The sequence below is a fragment of the Coturnix japonica genome, chromosome 18, assembly GCF_054131305.1.
Source record: "Coturnix japonica strain WE chromosome 18, WE-NBRP24, whole genome shotgun sequence".
NCBI lineage: Eukaryota > Metazoa > Chordata > Aves > Galliformes > Phasianidae > Coturnix > Coturnix japonica.
Window position 1 is genome coordinate 14,360,554 of NC_140680.1, and position 25,654 is coordinate 14,386,207.

The following is a 25,654-nucleotide window of genomic DNA, read 5'->3' on the forward strand; positions in this document are numbered from 1 at the left end:
CATGTGGCCAGATCCTGCAGCACAGCTGACATCTGGCACCCTGTACAGCTGGGTGTTTACAGAAAACAAAACTGCTACTGTAGGATATCCGCTGTGGGTTATTCCTTGCGTAAACAAACCTTTTGGTTAATCTATGAGATCCTTGGAGCTGGAATCTTTCCTACAAACAGAAGACAAGAACAAATCAAGAGTGTGTTCATCCTGCGATGCAGACAGAGCTCATCGTGGTACCAGTGCAAGGCAATTACTTTGGTTGGAGTCCTGCTGAGTAACTCTGATAGAATGAAGTTCCACCACAAAGCCTGCACCTGCCATCTGCAAAGGACCTCCTGCCCTCATGGAGCGCAGCGTTAGCATGGAAGAGCTTTGGAGCATCCCAGGCTGGCAGGCACCTGCTTGTGCAGCCACTGTCTCCTGTTCCCTGGCTCCTTTTCTCAAGGAGACCCCTGGAATTTCAATCCCAGCACCCTCACACAGAACATTTCTACTGAGTCCTGACTCTGAGAACTGAGGTCAGGCTTGTCCCTACTGAAACACAAGAGTCTCTGCAGAGAATCTTCACCTGCTCTCCAAGTAGTTTTCCAGTACTAATTTTGCCATTGGCAATTCAAGACAATGGCACAATTCCTGTGTTGCTGTCCCTATTAGCACTGACAAACAACAAAAACCCTACGCACACTCAATGTTTTCCTCATCACCAAGTCAAAATAAGAGAGAATGCCTGGAATTGCTGGGGAATTTAACCAACCAGATGCTTAACATTTCTCTGGACTTTTCTCCCCAAGCCACCTCAGAGAAGTACAGCTGAAGCACAGGCTGTGCTCAGCCTCACAGCCCTCCCCTTTCCAGTGTGCTGCTCACTCACCCTGCTGTCAAGGCTGCTGCACTGGCTTCCAGCTCTACTGACAAAGCTCCAGTGTTTGCTTTCCCATTCCGGGCTTTTGCACTGCCACTGGTTGGGTCGGCCCAGCTCTCCAAAGCCTGCTACAGACCTGCAGGGTGTGCGTTCCACCTGTGCTCAGTGGGACACAGTCTGCCTGTCCTTGGATGTAAACACAGACATCTGAAAGAGGTCCTGATAGTGCTTCTTCATAGGTGGACACCATCTCCCTCTGGAGGCCTCCAAGGGCTGTTCCACTGGCTACACCTGGAGCCAAGTCACCCTGGTGGCTACAGTTTCATGACTAGAGAGATAAAAAATACATAGCCCTTGGAAGAAAACCTTTCATCTCATCATTCCCCGAACCTCCTCTGTACTGGCAGTCTGAAATGCACGCTCCTGTCTGTGTTGCCTGAGTCTGATTAAGCATTTTGTAGGCTCCTCTTCTGCCTCCAGGGTTCAGCACGCTCCATTTGTATGGAGATACTACAGTATGGGAAAAGAATACACCAATTCCCCTTGCAGTGCCATCCCAGCTGCTTGATTTGTGCCAGCCCTGGGCTCTTACATCAGAGCAAGTATGCCAGAAAAGTACAACCACAAGATGAAAAAAGAAGTGTCCATGGGATAATCAGCTGCCTGGAGTACCGACATGGTGGGATTGGATCATGGCATCTGCTCAGAACTGTACTGAGGGAGGAACGCTTCCCTTCTAAAAGTCCCCTTGGGAGACCATCACCACATCACTAGACCAAGTAGGAAAAGCAGCCCATGATGAGAAAAGGTGCTCGCAGCTTCCACCAACCCCAGCCAACCCAAATCAAAGTGGGATTAGGTTGCCTGTGGTGCTTATCAACCAATCATCTTCCTCTGATGACCATACAAAGCAAACAATGAGCAACCTCTGCAGCAATACAAGGCAACAAGTGGACTGTGTGTAAATAACCCAGTCAGTAATGTGCCCTAACCCCAAAGGTAGAAGTACAGAAAGAATCACCACAATCATCTCCTGCTCCACCATGGAATCCACGATGGCAGAGGCATAGCAGGGCCCAGCTGTGGCTCTGCAGGTCAGAGGCTGATCCCAAGCGGTGCCATCCTCCCTGTCCAGCTGTGCCCCATCCGCTCAGCCCCCATCCTCTCCACCTTGCACCCAGTAGAAGAGACGCCCACGGTACAGGCAGTCCCCATTCCATCCATGCAGGTAAGAGGCAGGACCATCCTGCCATGGCTGTGAGACAGCCCCTGCTCCCACACGTTGCAGAACCCCCGGGCAGATCCAACTACTGTCAAGCAGCTGCTTTCTCTGCATGGTGCTGTTGAGCTCTCCATCGCAAAGCTATCCCAAAAGACTCCTCCCAGATTCCACAGAAGCAGCCGAGTTCTGATGTCATAAGCAGGAGACCTCGCCTCAGGTCATCCTGCCACAGCATCAAGTGCCTGCTGCCGTCCTGCAGATCAGGGCAGAGCCACGAAAAAGCCCATGCCCAGGGCACAACAGAGCTGAACAGAGCTCTGCGCTCAGAGAAACAGAATGAAACAGGGTAGGGGCACATCCTGCCAGCAGCGATGCCGGTGTGAAGCCAAAGCAATCACACAGTGTCATGACAGCAGGACCAAGCACAGAGCTGCATCCAGGCAAGCTGAGAGCTGAGCTGTCTGACAGATTGCTCCAGGACCTGGTCCGGCTTGTAACCTCTCTTAACGCTGATAAAACACAAAGTCCTGACAGAGCTGCTGCTCTGTTCAAATACATTGCCAGATAAACTACAGATAAGAAACAGCCAGGGATAATCCCTCCCTGATACCAAGACAGAGAATGAAATACCACTGTGCTGCATTACCATCAAATCTCCTGTATCTCTCCAAGACAGTTCTCACATTTCCCTGGCTTCCACTCCCCATTTACTCAGGAATCAAACGTTATCAGTTAAAGGCAATCTAAACATTTTATCCTAGCAACATCTTAATCATTGCCTTGCTCATTCAGCAAGGAACACTCAGGTCTTCTCTAAAGAACAGCTCCATTTTGCTAATAAGCATATCAGCAGAGTGAAGGCTTATCATCCATGTCTTTATCTGCAACTTAATGCAGTTACCTTAAAAAGTGAGACTATAATTTAAATTAGATCTGTAAGAGAGTTGGACTGTCTCAAGGAGCAGCCCCTATGATCCTCCAAAATAGAGGCTTCTGATATTTGCCTCAAGAGGAAGCAAGGAAACAACCCACCAAACAACAGAACACAGCACACTGTAACCCCCAGAGAACAAGCACAACACCCCTCAATTACACAGCACCGTGGCAAGAGCTGAATTTAAGGAGTACACTGCCCTGAATTCTTGGGGCTTTGAATATTATAAAAGCAGAGAAGCTCAAGAAGAAAGTAGACCTATAAGAGCATGTAAAATGAATGAGATGCAGAGATTTGCACACTTGCCTGAGAGTCGCTCCCTATCATTTGCACCAATTCATGCAACACACAAGTACTTTCCCGCTGACTGTCTTGCTTCTCTCTTCTTCCTTTAAGTAAAATTTGTTAAAAATGGGAAGTACCTTTTCCTGGGTCAGGTTCTCTTTCCCCTTTTTTCCCTTCTTTGTTCTTTTTGCTCTTTCCTTTCCCCTTTTTCTTGCTCTCGGACATTCTGCACAAGTGTTTACAGTCTCAGGAAAAGACAGTCCACACCAGATCTATATGCCCCACAACTGCTACTCCAAATGTTACTTGCCAGCTGCAACTTCCGACTGTTCTTATATTGTTTCTGACACAGACAACACCCACCACTGGGTGGAGAAGCAGAACTTTAACTGTTTGCTCACTGCTCCCACTTATCTGGAAAGATGCACTGGGTTGCAGTGGGAGGACCAGGGGAGCAGCCCTGCAGGATGGGAGCAGCCCTCCTGCTAGTGTCACAGATGCATTAACTCCAGAAGGGTTCTGCCACTGCTGACTTTGCCTTTGACTGCAGATAAGTACTGAGCAGCTTCTGGAATATTGCAGGAATGAGTGTTTGTGACAACTTGCAATGTTCAGACCTTGGTGACCAGTGAGAAGCTGTGGGGTCCAGGGGAAGCGGTAGAGGCTTGCAACCCATTCTCATTCTGCTTCAACCCAGCAGGGAGATTATGTTTGCGCCTTTCTCCTTGTTTTGCTGGTCCCACCATAAATCAGAGCTACTTCACCTGGCCTTGCATGTCCCAGTAGGTCTTTGTAAAAGATAGCAATAGCTGGAGAGACTCTTACCTGCATTTCTAGTATCTGTCCTCCCTCTCTGGGGGTTCTAGGTGGCTGATTAAGCCCATGTCTCATCTGCCTGGGGATGAATAAAGCCCTTCTCCACAGTTCCAACACGTGATGAGTGACAGCCCATCCCTCTTCCGTAGGGCAGGCTGTGCTGACATCACCCCAAAAGTCCACTGGGATCCCCAGCTGGAAAGCCCCAGAGTACTGCCAAATCACTCCTAGATGCAGCTAAGGGCTTCAAAGGGCCAAAGCACCACAAGCCATAAGACACCGGGTAACAGAGTCGATCTGGTTATCCATGAATCAAATCCAATTCCATGGGTGTGAGTAAAGCACATCTTCCAGCAGCACTCCCGCCTGGCACATGGGCATCAAGCAATGAAGGAGCTATCAGCCCCCTCGGGATCTTCCCCAACAGTTCAACGCCCTCAATTGTTGGAAATGTTTGCCTGCTTTGAAGTAGAATATCTGGCTTCACTGTCCAACCATTGTCTCTTATTCTGTTTTCTCCTCTAGATTAAAAACCCCTTCAGCAGTTGGTATTTTCTCCCATGGAAGTACTTACATGCTGTAATCAAGTTATCCCTCAGTCTTATTTTTGATAAGCTAAACAGATGAAGCTTTTTTTCCACTCCTGCTGTACGGCTGTTTCTCCAGCTCAGGGATCATATCTGTGGCTATCCCATTTTGCAATATCCTACTTAAGCTAAGAACACAGAAAACAGGCGTATTCCATTGCCTTTTGTGTACAGAGGCAAAAACAGAGGCAAATCCCTGCTGCCACCCCTTCCCAGCCATCTGAACACCTTCAGGCTGTCATGTTTCTACTACTGCTCCCACCAAGTCCCAGCTCCAAAGGACACAGTTCTCCAAAGGACACAGTTCTCCTGCTCTCGAGCCAGAATTAATTTCTCACTCCTTCACAGCACCTCGCTCTGTGGCAAAGCTTCATTCCATCCAAAAGCAGCCAATGCAGCAGCCACTCACATTCTGCTTCTTTCTCCCCACTGCTGCTTGAAACACCATCCATCTCCATGTCACCTTGCTAATTTCACCACCAGTGACTTCACATTCTCCTCCAGCTTGTGGGGACAATGATCTCACCAGAAACACTGCACAGACCAGAGTCTGCCCACCAGAAATGACTTTCTGGTACATGCTAGTTGGACTTCTTTTGCTGCACGTGAGACACACTTGGAAACTCACAGCATTCACTTTCCATTATTTTCTAGTTGGAATGTAGATCACCATACTGAGGGCATTATACAGTGTTACGAGAAGCTGACAGGTATATGTGAGAGAGTACCCACTCAAACTTGCTTTGAACTCTTAGATAAAAGCTACCAAGCCTGCTGCTTCAGAGTTTGAACCTAATATACACTGGCTAACATCCTCTGTGGAGCTTCTTCCAGAGGACAGTAGCCCACTATATGGCTTCTTTCCAAATGCAGGATAATAGCGATGACCTGTTGGTACCTTCCTAGTAACTTCAAATGCCAATTTTCTTGTGTTTTTTTTCATTAACTGACTCATAACCATACTCCACATTACTAATGTATTACTAGAGCCTCTTAATTCTGTAGCTGTGCCTGACAGGAAATTTCTCTCGTGATGCTTATAGCTTGCCTTCCATAATTCCTAGTTCCAGATGCACATGTATTTCTACCTACTCTTCTCTTTTCTAAATTTGCTCACGTTTATTGGTTCCAGTTGCTGCTTTCATTGCTACCAAGCTAGACGGCTTATTAGCCAAACCTTGTCCTCTTCCTGGACTCAGAAATCTCAACTGCCTTGGCAGCTACTCAAAGAGCTCCCAGTCCTTACTAACATTTTCCTGTGAATGTTTAACACCCAATCTATTTTGTTCCATTTTTCTCAGCATTGGGAAATCCACTTCTTTGAATGCTCAGGAGTGTCTGATATATATTTATATTGAGGAGCCTCCGCTGATAGCCCACATGAATGAAACCCCATCATAGTCACTGGCCCCACATTAACTAGCAGTGATAAATTCAGCCATCACAGTGAATAAGCCAGCACCCATCAGACATAATAAGGCCCAAACAGCCTTCCCTTGCTTTAGTATGATAACTTGCATTAGATCCTAGTGCAGAGTTTTGAGAGACTGCAACACTTTAGTGCTGATAATAGGACTCTCACAAGCATGTTTCCCTCCCTCCTTTCTTTTCTTCTGTAATTTTTCATCTCAAAATATCTTACACCACAGGTTCCAGTTAAAGGCACAACGTCTGTGTTTTCTTGGAATCATCTTTACAAATGCTTTTGCTTGGGGGAATTTTGTTAAGGTTAACACTGCAACAAAGACTCTTTCTTTTCTCCCCCATCCTTCTTTCAAATTCAGGAATAATCAAGTGTCCTCTGTCACTGAACAGTGCTCATAAGGTGAAGCTGCCCACAGAGATGCACAGAACAGCTGCAGCAACAGAAGATGAAAGTGTCCAAGGTCCAAGAAGCAGAGGCGCAGTTGCCTGGTGTGGCACCACTGCCCCAAGCACTGAAACACAGGATGGGGAGAAACACCATCAGCAACACCCAGTGTGGGTATTTTTGTACCTTGGCAGTGATCACAGCCTCACCTGTGGCAGACAGACAAGGAATATTATATGCGTAACAATTTTTGCCTTGGCAGGTGCACATCCTGTATATCTTATCTTATCCAGCAGCCTGGCCTCTCTCCCAGGGCAGGGATCCACCCCTCTAGATCCAGCTTTAGCATCACAGATGTATGGAATAGATTCTCTCCTGAATAATCCTGACACACAAACATATGGGCTAAACCCAGCAAGCAACTTCAGTCCTCATGTGAATGCACTTACATAATAAAACCTACAAATCAGAAAGGTATTTCAGTCTTGCTGTCCCAAGTGCCTCATCTGACAGTCTGCAAGTGCCTTAACGGCTGTACTTTCATACTTTGTTCTAAAACAGCACTTAGTGCTTCTTTCTTTGAACAGTCCTGTGAAGAGTTACAACCCAAAACACTACTGACATGTAAATTTTTTTTCCTGGTCTTTACAATTCCTGGACAACTTCAAGGTTAAGAAGACACGTAATTATATAAAAGACGGAGCCGTACCGTAAGCGCAGCCGATTCTCACATGAAATCCAGCATACCGACTTTGCAACACACTGCCACACTGTGAGAAGCAGTGAGTTTACCAGGCAGAACGTCCTTATCTTCATTACAAGTTGCCTATATGCCAACTTAATAGGTCAGGACTCCGTAATGATCCCCAGGAGGGCAGAACCAGGTGAAAGAGAACCTCCCTACCTCTTCCCCCACACAGCATCCATTGCAGTCAGCAGTTGCAAAGTGACTTCTTCGAACAGAAATCCCAGCTCAGCTCAGTGGAGAACGGAGTCCGCAGCTAAGAGTGACACTGCTGCATTGCATTCTGCCTTCTTTTCCGGGAGGATATAAGGCACCACTCCCAATGCAGAACAGCAGTGTGCTCTCCAGGGGAAAACAGAGTAGCTTGCAACAGCAAGGTCTGCCTGGAAAAAAAAATTATTAATACAAACAGCCCCTTGCCGGATGGAGATTAGGGGGAAAAAAAAAGCAACAAAGAGCTAACCCATCTGTGCGACTTGATATTGCTGAAACCCAGCCGGCAAGCCCACCCCAGCTCCTTCGCTCTCCAAATTGCAGAAGCAAAGGCAGGCGCACACGCTCTACGAGCTTCTGGGACTGTATTTATGGCAGCAGTCTTGGGAGCACAATGACCCATTTTAAATCGGAGCATTCTCAAAAGCTTTTGGTATTGACTTAACTCTGCTCTCACTGCTATCACCAGGAGGTGGCCATCATCTTCAGGGGAACCTCTGTGCCACACTACGGCGGTCCATCCTGGAACTGCCACCTCCCATTTAACAGTGCAGTTGACACAAAATTGGCAGTAGCCAGAAACACTTGCACATTATTTCTAGAGAAGCAGAATAAGGAAAGGAGCTGCAGGACTGCACCTCTCAGCATCCCTTTGTCTTATCAAGGCAGTATGCTGGATACTGCTTCTCTATTACCCTGCTTGTACAAAACACTGCAGGCTTGACAGAAAAACAACGGCATCGTGAAAGCAGCAAAGCTCAAGCTCCTGACCCACCTTGAACTGGAGGGGCAGCTGTTTGGAGACACACAGCAAGCAAACCTACTGGAAAGCAGCACAGCTTCCCTGACATTAAGGCTCAGACAGCACCTCCAGCACCAGGGTCAAAACCAAACCCCAGCGTTATCTACTCCAATCAAGTCTCTCGTGCCAAAAGGAAAGCAGTTGGCACTGGCTGCATCATCAGCTCAACAAAAGCTGTGCTACAGATTTGTCTGCTGGAATCTATTTTTAAATGAAAAAATATCATCTTTCTTTTTGCACCTCTTGCTGCCATATCTTGTGTTGCTATTCAGGTAGCAGAAAAACCACGCAGCAAGAACAGCTATTTATTTCTTCACTAAAGGCACAGATAAATTCCATCTGAACATCACCGGATACCTCTCTGTTGCACAAATGGCATTTTGCCACACTGACATTCCTCCACCCATCCTTACCCCCACTGCACTGCAAACAGCACTGCAACAGCACAGCTCTTGTAGGTGATGGATAGAGACCTTACCCAGTCAGCCCGGGGTGGGTATTTCACATGGCATCTTCTCTTCATTTTCATGCTTCAGGAATGAAATCTTCATCCTGACATGATTCTGTCACCTGGCACTTATGCTTTATAATCATGCACATTTCTGCTCACAGAAGTTAACAAGTGTTATCAGCTCATTGACACCTGGCTGCATTTGCCTCCATAAGCAGACAGGATGAAAGCAAAGCCAGTGCTGACTCGTGTCTCATAGATGGCCTCTTCCACCACACTCAGCAAGCCTGCCTCAAGGACGTTAATGACAGCGGTCACTGCCAGCTTAGATAAGCCCAACCTCTGTTTTGCAGCTTTGTGTGAAGGCCTGACATGGGGCAGAGAGCACTTCTCTGCAGGAAATGACTACTGGGAGCAACTCTGAATGGTGCCTCACCATGGCCCTGACCCAGCAGCAGCCATTCTGGCAACTGTGCTTACACTGCTGACACTTGGAATGACCACAGGCACCCATCACAGCCATGGAGGCACAAGCACTGAGCCTGAACACAGGCTTCACCTGCTCCTTGTAAGCAGCAGCACCGAGGGTTTACATCTTACTTCCCACCACGATGCCCCTGCAATCAATAGCAATTTTCACACTAAACCAATGATCAGGGCCGTCTGCAGGCATTGCTCAGCTCTAAGTCTTTCAAGTATGCCTGGCCAGAAAAGGACGGAGGGATTGGGGAAAAATTCCATGAGTTCTTATGCTCTCATTTTTTCTGGGTGCAACTCTGCTGGAATGCTGAAGGTCTGAGCAGGTTACAGCCTCCTATAAAGAAATCAGAAAGCTGCTTTTAGGAATGTTTACATTGAGGCAGTAGAATGAAGCTTCCACTCCTCAGCTTTTGCCTGTGCACTGAGTTGGTCTCGCATTGGAGGAATGGAAGCAGACTCAGAGCTCCTGTATGTGTGCACCCTGCAGTGACACACACTGGTGTCCACTGCTCATCTGAGCAGATTCAAGTGATCTGCTGCCACACACTGTGCCAGGTCCATGCATGACAGGAGGAAGTCTACGGGAGTTTCTGCTGACATGTGATGTGCTAACCTGTGGATCCTGATCCATCATGTATATATCCCTTAGCTCCTCAGCCCTACCACCTCACACTCATTGCGCAAAGCCAGGAGATGCTCTGCAAAAGCGTGTCCAAGCCATAGGAGAAAGCCAGTGACCAAGGAGAGAAAAGGCACATCTGATGTGTTTCCTCTACTATTCAGAGAGGACCAGGATAGGAGAAAGATGGGACAGAAAAGACCAAGGCCCTCTAGAACAACCAAAATCTAGAAGCTAAAAGAGCAGCTTGGGCAGGATGGGAAAATGCTCACAAGGGTCCATGAATCAGGGGATGCCTGGTCTCCTCTCAGCATGTCTTCTGTTTCACTCTAGCCCTGTGCCAGCACCAGAAAGCGTCTGTGCAAAGTTCTACCAGTGCCATACCCACTGAGTCTCACTACTTTGAAAGGCTCTGCAAAGACACTGACTGTAATACCTAAGATCTGCTTTACAAGAGTATTATTTAATTAAGAAATTAAAGCTTACATATCCATCTGACTGAAAGGATTCTTCCCCAGAAATGTCTTCTGAAACCTCCTAAGACCAAGAAATGCAGAGGCAACCACAAGAATAGCTGCATGATTTCCCTGGACAGGGTCCAGAGAAGACAGGTGATGCACAGCACAGAAGGCTGACCTCAGAGGGGACTCCTCCAGGCTGAGTGGGGAAGTAGGTGGGGGGTGGGGAGGAAAATAATCTCTGGTGCTTCCCAGTAAGTACTCAGCATAAAAAGACACTGACTACTCATCCAGGTAAGGCTTCGGCAGCCCTCCATCCCAGCAGGACTTCATGGGAGCACTGAGGACACAGAAAAACAAGTCTATGCCTGCTTGGAGCTGCCTTAGGATCAGCTCAATGCAGAGAGCATTTTCTTTGCACAATATCTCTAACCCAAAGGAGAAAAGCCTCGGGAATGGTTCATGAATTTGCAGCAGGGAAGATACAGCAGCAAATCCTCATTATTATTTTTCTCCTCAACAAGCTGCTTCTTGGACAAGTGTTAAGGGCACAAAGCACAAGAGGAGCCATCTCCATGCATTCATTGCCTTTCTCTTCTCACAGACACCCCAGAAGCTTCCTGCCTTCACCAGCCTACTGACCTCTCCGTGCCTTAGGTCAAAGCCAGTTGATCCCTGCCTTGGTCATGATCTCACAGAAAAGGCTCTTGCTGGTCCAAGGAGATGCCACCTACTGCCTCCTCCACCAGCAGACACCTGGGAGCAGAGAGATCAGCACTGCTTGGTATTACAGTCTGCTGCTGAGCTTGTAATCTGCTCACACAGCCAGGGCTCTCTCAGAATTACTGCTTCCCAAACAGCTCCTTCTCATTACATAATTCTGCCTATAATTGTTCTTGCCCAAAGGTAATAGCTGTGTTTCTTGCAGATTTAAAACTGAGATTATTCGTTTCTGCTCACTGTCAAAACTCTCCATCCCATCTTTTATTATCTTCTCTCCCAGGCATTTTCAATGCTCTTTTGAGATCCCAACATGGGACTTTTCCACCCCATTCCCTCTGTGTTGCTATCAGCATGACGTGTAACAAAGCAGAGGCCGTTTGCCTGGGCATCATCTCCCCTTTCACCCTTGCTGGATGAGCGCTCAGTGCGGCCGTTCCTCCCTCCACCAATCCTCTTCCCATGTTGTGAGCTATTCCAGTTAATTGGTGCTCCAGTCTCCAGCAAGGTCTACGCCACACCACAACACACTGCGAAGGGTTATCCGCTGTCTTCCCCAGTCCACTAATTGTGTAATTATGCAGAAATGGCCTGTCTGGTACAATCTATTTCTCATACTCCCCTGTGGTGCTTGTTGCTTACAATGCTCATTATTTCTCTAAGTATTTGCAGACCTTCACCCTCCATCATATTTCCACAAATTGCAGTTCCATTAACAAGGGAACAATTCCTGAAGTCCTTGCAAATATTGTATTCATTTTCTCAACAGCTCCCTTCTTTCTGGTCAGGAGCAGATCTAGCACTGTCTCCAGGCTGGCTCGCACTCCCCTGCTGTCTCCCTTCAGCAAAGGTGCCTTTGCTCTGGAACCTCTCCCATCCAATCTGCTCATCTGTCAGACTCATGGTGCTGCCCAGAGCCTCAGCATGACAGTGTGGAGAGCTGTGCTGTCCTATTGCCAGCTGCCTGCAGGGTCCACGCAGTCGCCCTGTGCCACGGGTACGCACCCTCTGCAACACAGTCCAGGCCACAAGGAGGAGATCACAGGATTTCTGCCTGGTGCCAGACTCATCTGCCTGTGCAATTAAACACCAACCAAAGCCTGTTCTTCAGACTCATCTTCCTACCACAAGCATGCACAAGGTCCTGAGCTTGGAGCACTCCCACTCCGAACAGAAGGAGCCTTGGCACATTGGGACGCAAACTCTGTCCCCTGCTTTCATCTGGCTGATGTGGCAGAGCAGGACAAACTACAGCAGGCCTGGATGAGCCCAGCACCAGACTTTGCCAGAATGGACTTTCTGAGCTACTGCAAGGCTGATAGACAAAAATCTGACTGGAGATCCCAGCACACTTCCAGGCGGCACAGCAAGGACAAGGAGCAGATACATGCCACTGGCTCCTGGGGACAGGGCATTGGAACCATGCTGAGGACCAAGGGAACTCCCTGAGACTGCAGCTCCTCCAGGACTGTGCTGTCAGGGAGCAGTGCATGTAGGAGGCCAGGCAGATGCAAGTCAGCACTGCCCTTGAAGGGCTGTGGGTCACAAAGGTTAGCTAATAGCCAAAGATTCAACATGACAGGAGAAGCCCAGGCCCTGAATAGTGGGATTTGAGGGAGTCCCCCTCCCAGAAAATAAGAGAAATCAAAGGAACGCCAAGGAAGCCACCAAACAACTTCATAAAAATGAACAGCCTCACCTTGCAGCAACAGCGCTGCAGGCAGGAGAGGGAGCCTCGCACTGAGCAGCCGGAGTCAGACACAGACAAGAGCAGAGATACAAAATGTGTCAGTGTATCACTCCAGTGAGACTTCTTTCCTCAAATGAAACTTCAAGTGGGGTCATATGCGATCACCAAAGGCCGAGGAGCATAGGGCAGTGTAAAGCTGCAGTAGCACTTGGCATGCTTTGGGGCAGGTGCACCCACCGAACTATCTTCCCAACAGTAAATGTTGCCAAAAGAAGCTACTTCTCTTCTATTGTAGCAAATAAAAATCCTCAGTGTCAGCTCGGAGTTGAAAGAATATTTAGCATAGGCAGTAATGGATGGTTGAGTTGGTCTTTCATTTTGGCTCATTTGCTCAGCTTTTAAAACTTCTCTGTGCTATCTTAGCCTGTAGTTACCCTCTTTGCCCTTTCCCAGCACTGAATCCTCAATTTCTCTTCAATTCACTGCAACTTCTCCCTCAGTTTCACCTTCCCAAGCAGCCAGTGCTATGACACCCACATCCCAGGCGTGCACCAAGGCCTGTGAATGACCCATCCATGCAGTTAGGAACTGAAATGTCTTTTAGAAGAGCTGGATAGGACCGGACAAGGTAAAGTCAACACATGCCTGCCAGGAATGCAGCCATGTTGAGAAGAAGCCTCATCAAGGTCTCAGTTACCTCCAGACTCATGAGGTCCCACCATAGATCCCTCGCAAGCCTCACTCAGAGCAAGCCAAATGATGCCCCAACACATAGAGATGAAAGACTGCTTACATGCAAATGGCAAACTTGCCTTGCAATCTGCTCTTCTCCTTCTTTTCATGTCCCCCACCCAAATGCCACATCTGCTTTCCCTCCTTCTGCACCAAACACAACCTCCCTAACTTAGAGAAATGGCACAACAGCACTTGGTGCATCACAGCTCACAGGAGGATCAGCAGAGCATACCAGAGCAGGGATGGTCATGCCATAGACAGGCTCCAACCAGCCTAGGCGGTCAGTCGCAAATGATGTATTATGTATTTTCTTCTCCCATGTAACCTAGACTTCTCACTCACCAGAGAGCTATGAGGCAGCCCATGCAGGGGCTCACAAAAGTAGTCCTAAATCAATCACCTTCCCTTACAATCAATAATCTGGGCAAGGGGCTCTAAAGAGACTTCAGGGATCTTTAAGAAAGAATAAAATAGAATTTACTCTTTAAATGGATGCCCTGGGCAGTCTTGACTACTGGTGATAGTCAGAAGAAAATTATGTCAGGCTTAATTTCCAGTTTTAATTCCCAGTTCAGCTTTTGACTTCTTTACCTTGTGTCTCAGACATAGCACAGTAAGAAAAGAACTTTTACAACTGATCATGATAATAGACCTAGTGTGTTCGGTCTAAGCCTCACTCAGGGATATCTCTGGCATAGCAGCCCACAAGAGAATTTAAATGTTCATATAAAACTTAATTTGAACCATCTTTCTCCAGGATATTTCTGAAAGGGGCTCAGCTGTGAGAGGCCTGGTGGTCTCTATTTTATTTGGTCTAGGCATGTCATAAAGCGGTTTCTACTTTCCCTGGCTTCCTCGCTGTTATCCAAAAGCTGATAAGACTTCAAGAACAAGGAGAGAAGAATATACTGGAAAAAAAAAACAATACAACTAAACATTTTGACACCACTTGGTCAGCTCAGCTGTAGATCTCAGCAGAGAGTTAATGGAGGAGAACGAACACGCTGCTCAGTCAGACAGGACTTCTCCACCCATTAACGACAGACCAACTGCTTTTGTAACTACCCCCTGCAGATATTAAGGCTGAGAAAAATCCTTCTCATAGCAAACCACAACAAGAAGAGTGTTTCTTCCTCTGGAATGCCAAATCAATTAACAGTATGAGCTTCTTGAAACTTGACTGAAGGCAACCATGTCTTAGGCTTCTAAGGCTAGGGGACAATTCATAGATACACCTGGATGCATTATAAACTGCAAACTAATTCACTGAAGAACTTGACATTTCTTCCTGTTTGTTTCTTAGTTGATCTTAGCAGCTAGAGATTACAAATAGATTTATAAACAACTGCTGAATAGTTTATATGAAGAAATGTCAGGCTCTGACGCAGGTCATGTGAGATGATCTGCATTATGTCCACATAGCAATCAAAGATACAGTTGTTGCAATCACGCACAGAGTCCTGTGTAGGCTTTTATCTGACCAGCACAGGTAAGCACATAAGCAGAGAGAGAACTTAAGGCAAACAAGAAGCCCCACTACACAAAATGCATCTGCATTTGTACTCTGTGCAGGACACTCACCCTGACTCCCCTGCAGCTACCATCTTCATGTATTATGACTTGCACTTTAGGATCTCTCCTGTTCTGGGTGCCCAAGTGGTTGGCAAAACAAGTCACAAGCCCCCCACAGTTCCCCTAACCACCAAGTACAGTCCCACTAATGATAACCCATGTATAACCCCAGCAGACATAATGAGAAAAGGAAGAACAAGAAATGTGAGGTACACAAAAGACCAGCTAAGTCAGTCAGCCTCTGCTGACAAGCAGGCTCAAAGCAAAGCCTCTGCAGCACTGCAGCAAAATGAGCTGCCTGCCTAAGCTCCCATGGCCTCACTCAGCCACAGGGGCAGCTGGATGGTGGAGGTCCCTCACAATACACCTCCCTGAGGTAACTCAAAGTACCTCAAAGGAGAGCAAGAGAAGAAGGCCAGACTTTCAAGTGAAAGTGTAGAATCCAGGCTGGATTCAAGTCCTCCAGCAGCACGCAAGTCATGCACAAGTACTGCTAGGGGCCTTACCCTGGCACACAGGAGATTAAGAGGGCACAAGGCAACATTTACATCATCCCCTCCTATAGTGCTAAAAGTCCCCTATCCACATGACGGATCCTCTTCTCTACCTTAAAGGCTTGTATGAAATCAAAGAGTATCTCTGTCTATAAAGCATGCAAGCAGACATAGCAGAATTTCTGTCAAAATAACTTTTTGGTCCCATACATTCCCTCCCACTTTTAGGGCAAAATTCCCTGCCTTTCTGCTATCCCCAGTCAGAGCATTTGTTTCAGGACCCTGCCTGCTATTCTTTGGTTTAACGTAATGAAGTGTTTTTTCTGCCTTCTGTGCCATAATGAAAGGATAATGACCTTCCCTGGCAATCATTCGACCCTGAATAATTTGATCCATAAGCAATGGAAATGCTTGTCCCATCTGCCTCTGTTTAGAGCACAGCCAAGATGTTCTGCTTCTCTTCTTAGCGAAGGCTTGAAACTTAGAGTGACCCCACCATTCAGCCCTGTCCTTACTGTTCCCCAAAGGTAAACTGGTAATTTTAAACACAAATTCAGAGCAGATGCCTAAGTTAGTATTGCCCATAAGTAAAACAAGGCCCCATCCTGCCCTGAGACATCATATGTCACTCAAAGAGCAGAGTCTTTCATTTCCCCTCAGCATCCCAAATGCTGTCTGCAATTCCCACGGTTTGGAGGCGCAGGGTGACAGCTCATGGTGGTCCCTCTCCTTGGGCTCCTTCAGTTGCACGCATCAGAGCAGAGTCCACAGAGCCAGACGGAGCAGCCCTGGCAACCACTGTGGCACTCCCCACCCTACATTCAGGAATGTCGGACAAGCAATCTGCCTCCTCCTTGTCCTGGTCTTGGAGACATCACCAGCCCTTCCTGCCCGTCATGTGCTGTGTCTGCCTTTGCTGCTTCTGGTACAAGATGGCTGCAACACACAGCCCAGATTTCAGGGCCCTCATGAGGTCCACTCCATCCAGGACTTGTGCTTCCCACCTGAGTTTTGTGCACTAGAGATTTTGTGTAGGTTTGCTTTGCACTGTCACTTCTACACCTTGAATCGTGACAGTCCCTGTCACAGGTAACGGATACAACACATAGCATGAGAATCCACAGGGAAGTCAAAGGATGCTGAGTCTCCTCAAGCCATGTGAGCTCAGCAGCACCCCAGCTGACTGAGGTGGTGAGCAGAGTCACAACAACGTTCACATTGGCCACTCCAAAGTACACGTCAACCCATTTCAGAGCCATGTCATCCTTCAGAAATATTTGTCCTACTTGCCTGTAGAAAGAGTGAAGGACACAGCCTGCTCCCCAGACATGGCAAAGTGAAGTAACCAACCTCTGCATCTACAGCAGAGTTAGGGTCAGAGTCAGAGTTCTCCACTCATGTCATTTTGCAAGCAACTACCAGACTCCCACCCATCCGGAAACACCAGTCACTTGGCACCTCTTGGTGTGCTGTATATTAGTCCCTCTCTATAGAGTTAGACAGTGCAACTCATGGGGATTTTCCACACATACTGTTTAATTCCTAGCTGTGTTTTTTAACTGTCCAGACAAAAGCCTAACAGGTCAACTTCATGCTGAAAAGCCATGTCTCTGAATGGCTCACATCTGCTGAAGGCCTGGTCATGACATCTGCACATACCCATACTCCAGAACGTAGGCATGAATCAGTGACTAGTGGCCCAGGTTGCACTGTTCTAGAAGAAGCTGCTGGCAAATTATCCGTGTTTGCTTCCTGAACTGCTACACATAGCTCAGAAAGCCAGAGTCCATGGCTGAGAAGCTAAGCCAGAAAATAAGTCCCACAGTCCTAGTGGGAAAAAATTGTTTAGAGCTCCACAATTGAAAACCACTTCTCTCAGGCTCTTCTGCTAACAGCACTTTCTACCCCATATGTCAAGTTGTCACAATTCACACTTGCCAGCAGATGCCTGACCCTGCTTGGGTGGTAGCAGAAGTAAAGCAGAAGCATGTAGCCAACTGTTAAAAGGAACAGAGATGTTCTTGGCAGAGATGAAAAGAACAAAGAGAGGCAACTTTCAAGAGAGAGTGCTGTGTGCTGCACTAAGGTCCCAGCTGCACTCCATGGACCTTCCTGAGAGGACCATGAACTCACGCCCTGAAGGAGCTCTGGCAGAGCCCATGATCTAGCTCTTCATCCACAAAGCTCACCAGTATGGGGTGACACAGCTTTACTCAGGCTACTAGTGCCATCCGGATGGACCCCAACAGCGATGCCAGCTGACTGTATCCTCCTAATGCCAGTCTGATATCCTCTGCTCACAGACTTGTCCACAGAGAGCACAGACCCTCAGCACTCCTAAGCACTGACTCTGCATGCAAACCCCAAAAAAACTTGCCCAGTACATCTGTGTGTGTGTTTTCCTCCTTGGTCCAAGTGGTAAAGCAAGAGGAAAAACCTTGGCACTGACCCAGAGACATCTGAGCTGAGTAGCAGCATTTGACGACAGATGTGTGTCTTGCAACATCGCTACTGAAGTGTCTTTTCCTTTCAAAGTAGGAATAATTTTCCTTCACGTAATAGATCAGGCAAATATAATCCTATTAACAGGCCTATTAAATTAAACAATACTTGGCACGCCATGACCTAAGGAAACAATCCACCAACACAGGCAGCTTATGAACAATCCTGTCTCTAAGGCAAAATGGGCACTTCCTATGCCCAAGTGCCCTCCAAGCCATCACCCTCCCACTCTGCTGCTGCACCAAGCTCTGCGGGACAGCCCGTCCATAAATGTGTGGGAGAGCAATTAGAAGCCAGTATTTTCATCAACATTGCCTTTCCTGAGACAAGCAGGCCCCTTCCATCCTGCCCTCCCACCCTCTAAATCAGCTTTGCTCTCTAGCCCAATAAGCCCTCATTCAAACTCACACTAAGACAAAGCCTGGATCTTTGTAGACATCTCTGCAATGTTTCTAACCTCCTGGATTTCACTTCTTTGCAGAGATCTCAACCCAGACATGCCTGACTTTGAAACCCTGGGCCAACACTTCTGCTTTTAGAGCTACCTAAGTAAGTGTTCCTCCAATAGTAACCATCACCATTCTGTGATTCTATGAAGTATTTGCTCACAGATATCATATCCTCACAGCGCACTCAACTGCAGTCAGCAAAAGAGGAACCCACAGAGACTAATGCCCACTGTTGATGACTGAGTACTGTCTTCTTACTGCTCCTTTTACCCACAAAATAAGATCACAACAGAGCTAGCTCAGCAGACCTCAACAGGCTGTACAAAGCACCTGCCTCTGGCCTCCCTGCATTGCTGAGCTCCACAGGTTATTCCAGGGACAGCAGACAAACCGGCCTAATAGGCAGTGCTGTTTCTAGCCCCTTCATTGAGACAAGAAGAGTGCTGGAACACCTTTCTCTTTCTCCCCTGCCCCTGTGCCTGCATACATACTGGGAGCATGAGAAGACATCATCTCATCACCCTCTGACCCCTTTGCTAAGCAGACATTCTTTCCATGGGCTGAGCTCAGTTGCAGGCAATACATTGGCAGAAACCACCTTCCAGATGGGTGAGGGGTGATTTATCATCACTCCCAGCACTTCTGCCACTTCCATGAAGAGAAGCAAAGGCATTCGTCCAAATGATATTGATGACTATGCAATGTGTTAGGGTTGCAATTTACGAAGAGATGCACTATCACACTACTCCACTTTGGAAGGTCTTCTCCAGCCCCACCACCTTCTAGAAATCAGATTCCCCTTAGAGCTGGGGAGAGATGACCCAAAATCACTAGTCATTTTTTTCAGCTTTTTTGTTACTACACGCATATAAACTTTGAAACCCTATGTGAAAATAAGTGATGAAAACAAATCCAGATCAGTTCTCAATAAACTGCATGAATACCACTCAGAAAATCCAGTCTAGAGAATATGACATATGAAGCAGTGTGGTTAAAGCTGCTATGGTTAAAATCACTGGATTCTTGCACAGCCCAGCCAGCGTGGCTTTCCTCATTGGTTCTCCTTATGAGGAAAGTTGTAACTGTCAAAGCTTAGTATCTCCCTCACTTGCTTGTTTGGGGAAAATGTATGGGAAGCCAACCCGCGCACAGAACTGTTGCACAAAATAAAGCAATGACAAAGGGGTCTCAAAGCATTTCTTTATCATCTGCTTCATCAAGTCTCTGATCTGGGAAGCATATGAGATAAGGCAAAGACCAGACATCCAGCACTACAACACTGGAAGTGATCCGATAGGATGAAGATCTACAAATCTGTTCCTATCAGAAAGTAAAATCAAATTACAGGAATTCACTCACGTAAACAAACAATTCCAAAACATGTTCAGATATGCTCCTGGTGATTCAGTCCAATGACAAATAGACCAGGTTTGGCTACAGCCACTTGAACTGACCACAGCACTTCTCAACCCCCTCTCTCAAATTCCCGGAATAACAGACATTCTGCGTTGTTCAAATGAACAATATTTATTTTATTCTTACGTAAAATTGCACAGGTTCTGCAGATATAAACATAAGTAAACATTACCTCCTATTGCCAGCGCAGCAGCCCAGCAGCAGCACACACAAAGAACGAGGATCACAGTGGCTGCACTCAGCTCCCCGCTCTGCAAAGTATTTCCAAACAAATGTGCAGAAGACAATCATCTGGGGCTTTGGTGTCCACCAGATCAAACACAGAAAGTGAATTTCACTTTGACATGTATCAACACAACCCACTTTTCAGAGGTGTTGAACTGTGGTGGCTGTATATTCAGCATTTGACCACTTGACAGACAGGGCACTTCAATTCATGTAGCTAAACATTTTAAAATACCGACAGCAAGCATTCTCGTTTTAGTCATCTAAAAAGACAGTACAACAACCTTCTTAGCCAAAGGGCTGAGTTAGGTACTTGTTGACAATGAGCAGGGGACAGAGAGGAAGCACAGAAGATTACAAAATGAAGAGCAGCAAGTGCATGCGCTCAGTTCAAGAGGCTGATTTATTTCCACTCCAGCAAAAGCATTCAGAAATTTACATCTTTGTTTACTCTCAGATGGTGCTAAGCCAGCTTGTCCTACTGAAACCATTATTACCAGCAAAACTGAATTGTCTCCATTAATCCCCATGAGGATGTATGGGTAATGCTGGAAGATTGGTGCAGGACAGATTTAGTAATTTCCAAAGCATTTGGAAAGATAAATTCACACTGGGGCCACAAAGCCAAAGATCAGCTCTAGTCAAGGTTACAGAAAAGCCTTACCTAGTTTTCTGCCATGAAATTTCATGCAACCTGGCTCGACATTTAAGCCAGCGCTTTGGGAACTGCTGGGATTCACTGGCGTCCATCCTTCCACGAACTCATCAGTCCCAGGAAAGGGGAAAAACCACAAGAAAAAGTGGTACTGAGAAGTCATACCATAACTCTTTGCTGCAGCACCAGACTTCAGACACAAAAAGCACAGGATTAAATAACACTTCAGGGAAGGTGATGAAATAAAGACCAACAAAGAGCTCATCTAATTGGTCCTGAGTACAGACCACCCCTATAGGAGTGTGATCCTATCCAAACCATCTTTCTAGAGGTTAGGCTTTTGTGTGTTTGTTATCCAGGCATGAAGTTACTGGTACAAAGGGTGAGAAGCACAGAAGAACATGAAGATTTTAAGTCTCTACTAAAAAGAAGAGCCTTTCTGCCATCCTCATACCACCTCACATGAGGTCAAAGGCTCTAGAGGCAGAAGGGCAGGAGGAATGCTTGAGCCAGTTATTTTTGACCGGCCCAGGCAATTTTCCCTGCTCTTTAAGACCCTTCCCTATTCTCCTGGGATTTGCAGCTCCTGAACATACTGGGAATCCAGGACACAAGACTTAAGAATTCTAACTCAACCAAAGCACCTTCCAGTGTAATTTCATTACTCCAAAATATAAGACTTCCTAATTAATTTCAGATGCAACCAGCCATCACGAAGCCCCCTTTGTCTGAAACACTCCTACTCATGCATTGAACTGGAGGTGCAGCCACCATGTACATCTGGGAAGTTGCTATAAACTGCTTCTTTAGTTTTGTGTCATTTGCAGCCTTATTCCCCAGGCAAACAGAGGGAACTTGTAAGGGACACAGAGCAACAAGGGGTGGGAGACAGTTTGGAAGTTCAAATGAGAACATCCCAGAGCTAGCAAAGCTCCTGTCTGCCCTCCCATCAGGATTTGAATCTGTTCAGCACACAGCCAAGAGAGTCTGTTTCCACTCTCCCTGCTGCAGGGTGTCACTACTTGCTTGGTTGTCTTCTCATCTGGGCCCCGAGCTTCAGCTTGGGCTGCTGGATATTCCTGCTCCTAAGAGGCTGCAGATAGATAACATGCACCATATGCAAAGGGCAGTGCCAGGCACAATTCACAGTCCTCCCGTGTTCCCCCCAACCCTACTGCATCTTCCCTTCCACCTTTCACACAGGTTTGCTCCACTCTTGCACTTTTTATTCCTCCTGTGGGCTCTCCTCCTCCCATTCGTCCATGCTGTGTCCTGGTGGCTGATACCAGCCCAGACTACCCAAGGTGGTTTCTGCCTGATGGTGTGTGCAGCAGCTCAGCTTCCCATCTGGGGTATATTATGTGGGGACAGGAAGAAGAAGGTGAAATGAGAGCAGAATGGAGCCTAGCTCCTTCCACAAGGCTGGAGCTGAGGGACTGCAGTGCTCGAGTCTTCAATGCCTGCAGAGAGGCTGTGGTGAATCAGAGAGCTCTGCCCAGGCTGTGCCGATGTCAGGATTAGAAGTGATTTTCATGCAAAGAAGATGACTCAGTTATACTTGAATGCTCAGTTAAAATTGTTTTGGTTTTCTTCCTTATTGAGCACTAGTGTTAAAATGTAGCTGGACTTTAATGCTGTAACCCATTTGAGAGCTGTAAAAGCACCCAACCATTCTGAATTCTGGTCCTTCCTGGAAAACCCTCTCTGGGTACATGCTCTTAGGACACAAATGTTGCTCGTCTGAAACCTACAACGGCTTCCTCCAGGAAGAAAAGCCTTTGTAAAGCCTGTGAGCCAGAGCACTGTGCTGTTGTCTGGGCAGATGGCAAGAAGACGCTGCTGAGCTGCTCTATGAGCTGTGCTGGCTGAGCGTGGCACCTGAAGGAGTGGTGCTCAGTGGAGAAGAGCAGGGTCTGGTGACACGGTCTGTGTTCTTGCCACACATGGGAAGCAAGAGCATGTGCTCACACCAACCTGGTGCACAGGTGGAGGCCCACCAGCCACTGCCAGCCAAACAGCAGCAGGATGGGAGGTGACTGGGCAGAGCTGTGGTCTTGTCACTCAAGTGTAACGTTCCAGGGATTGTGTGGGCATCTCCAGCTCCCGCTGGGCATGTTTAGGCAGATGAAGAAGTTCAACCAAAGACAAATGAAATTCCACAAGAATGTATAAACTGCAGCACGATCCTCATAAAACAAGCTCAGGAGCACTTGGCAGAGATGCCACGAGCCCTGCTGTTGCATGACTGCTTACACTAACCTTTGGATTGGGAGTCTTGTGGAAGATATTGTCTTGAAGGAGTGAGTGATCTTCAGCATGCCATATCTGCTCCACTGGGCCTTGTGCTATCAAAGCACACGAGACATCTAAGCACCCAGCTTTGGAATGTGACTGATGCTCCAAGTGTCAAAGCCTTGATGTTCATCTCAGCAACAGAGGGAACCATGCAAAGGCCCCTGTGCACACAAGCACACCAAAACTGGCTCTCAGAGGAGCTCCTTGTGAATCAATGGGGCTTTCCAGAGGATGTCTTCCGCTTCCCATTGGAGCAGGTCCTTTTTCTTTCATTCACAGGAAGTTAACAGCCCTCTGGGCACACCTCACCGGGAAAATGTGCCACTGGGAGAACACCAAATTTTCTGCTTTTTATAACAACTACGCAACTGAAACAAGAGGAGGTCAGTGTTGGTGAGCAGAAAAGCACCTGAAAAGTATCATTTAACAAAATTAGTAATCACAGACCGTGATGTTATTCATGTTCCAGCCAAACATGCTTCCAAGCAGAATGAACACAAAGGCACCACAGGCCCAAAACCACACCATCACAGAGAGGACAGGCTCGTAGCAAAGTACTGGGGCTTGGCAGGCAGGCACTGCGCAGTTATTTTGGAGTTAATGTCTTTGCTCTTGGTGCTGCCACCACACAAAGCAGCACACATGAGTCCAAACCCAGCGCTGAGCACCACTGCCATGAGACACTGCCAATGATGTGGCAGCTGGCTACAGAAATCCCCTCCTCTCCCAAATGGGGTAGCAAAAGAAACAGGTCTCCTCCAGATGCAAGGCTGTCAGACTTCGCTGCCATAGGTCACTAGTGCAATAGTGTCCACGTTAGAGGACACCTCAGCGCAAAGCCTCGCTGCTGCCTCAGATGGATGCCGTTGTTGCATCCAGGGAGATGTCATGCACACGTGCCTCTGGAGCCACTTCTGCTAGAAAATGGAAATCTTCCCATGTGGCTGCTGAGCCCAGTGCTGCAGCCATCTCTTGCTCCATGCCAGACTGAGTCATTCTGAGTAACAGCTACTGATGTCAAATCAATCCCAGGGAGTCAGTTCAGCTGTGCACAAGGCAAAGGTGTGCTTCTCTGAGTCACGGAGGGACTCAGCAGCTCGGACTGGCCTGCAGGTAGCCCCACAAGTGGGACTGCTTGGAAGTGGAAACTGAGGGCGGTTTTTGCTTTACACTGGCGGATGTCACTCATGCAGGGAATCAGCAATGAGCCTGTTTCTCCTTTTCAATATGCACAAGCTTTTACAGAAATAGAGGGGCGATGCCAAATCAGCCTAGTGAGAGAAGCACCAGTTGCCCTTAGCTTGCAGACACGCAGCTACTGCAAAGCTGGAGACGTCTGCGTGCAGCAGGGCACCGTGATCCTTCCACACTCTTCAGCAGGAAGCCCAGGCCCTTTCCAGCGGCACAGAGCTGCCGTGCTGAGCATCCTGCTCTGTGCCAACCCACCCTGTGCGGCCCCGGCACCACTCCCGGGCTCCCCAGCGCTGGTGCCAGCCCGGCCCGCTCCCCGGCGCGCGTCAGCCGTCTCAGCCTGCGCGGCAGGCGCAGCTGCGTGCGTTTAGTTTACTCGGAGTGGCACTGGGGGCGGAACGGTGACCTTTCTCATGAAACCGTATGGGAAACGAAATTCCCTCTTTCAAAATTCTGTCATGTCTCAACTAGCTGCTCTGCAAGTAATTTTTGCAAAAGGAGGAGGGAACTGTCAGCTGAGACCTGTCAGTGACCGAGAGCACAAATCACACTATCTCCCCAAGCCATGCAGACAAAAGCCAAGCGCTTGGCAAGGCGACTGCTAACCCCAGCACTCAGTGCCAAGCTGCCCGGGCTGCCTCCCCCAGCAGAGCAGGCGGGGGGAGCTGGCAGCCGCTGGGATAGGCAGCAGGGGAGGGCTGGGAAATCAAAGAAGGGCCATTTCCACATACAGAAACATTCCCATGCCTTGAAGCAAGCAGGAGCTTGTGCCTAGAAGAGCACGACCCATCCAGCCTGTCCCAGAGCTCGTGCTCCTCACTGCTCCCGTACACACCGTCATGGCCACGCAAGCGATGCGCTGCTGCTGGACCAGGCTCATCTCCTGCTCTGGGTAGTGAAGTCACCCAAAGGCTGCCCTGCCTCCCTCCGCCCTCCAACCAAAGCAATGAGACTAAGGGTCTCTTTGTTTGTCAGGACCCCAGTCACGGAATGTACATCTCTGTAGGAGCAAAGCTGATGGCTTGTATCTGCAAGCAGCACCATCGGGAGACACTGGAAAACAGAAGCCTTGGCACAGTAGATTAAAAAAATAAAGGTGCAGAAACTACCAGCGTAATGAGGGGATCTCCCAAAGCTCAGCCTCTTCTTCAATGGCTTGTGTTGACCAGGGTAAAAAATACATCTCTGCCATCAGAGAAATACATACAGGGAAATAGTGGGACTTCCAGCTCCATCTGAGCTGTGTGCAGCTGCTCGAGGCATGCTGACGTTTCAGCGCTGGAGGAAATCTGTCACTTCAAAGTCATGCTGACATATGAGGAGTGAAAAGCAGGAGCAGCCTCACGTTTGCATGCTGCAGCTAAATAAAGCAAGTTGCCAAGATACACTTAATGCTCTCAAAGTATGTTGCTGAACATGATCCAGATCTGCA

The 25,654-nt window shown here is 47.8% G+C and overlaps 1 protein-coding gene across 14 annotated transcripts in view; it reads right to left on the bottom strand.

Annotated features, from left to right (window-relative positions):
- The window catches only part of NRG2 (neuregulin 2), a 126,757-nt gene that overhangs the window by 70,342 nt on the left and 30,761 nt on the right, over positions 1 to 25,654 (bottom strand). For 2 of the 14 annotated variants that reach the window (XM_085519359.1, XM_085519357.1), the window contains exon 1: positions 3,435 to 6,087. The exons of 10 other annotated variants lie outside the window; for them this stretch is intronic. In XM_085519359.1, coding sequence (XP_085375485.1) covers positions 3,435 to 3,522 — 88 coding nt within the window. In that variant the 5' untranslated portion in view covers positions 3,523 to 6,087. Of the gene's footprint in view, positions 1 to 3,434; positions 6,088 to 7,414; positions 7,531 to 20,745; positions 21,666 to 25,654 lie in introns of those variants that run through there. 2 more of the 14 variants (XM_085519355.1, XM_085519358.1) reach the window with 2 other exon arrangements.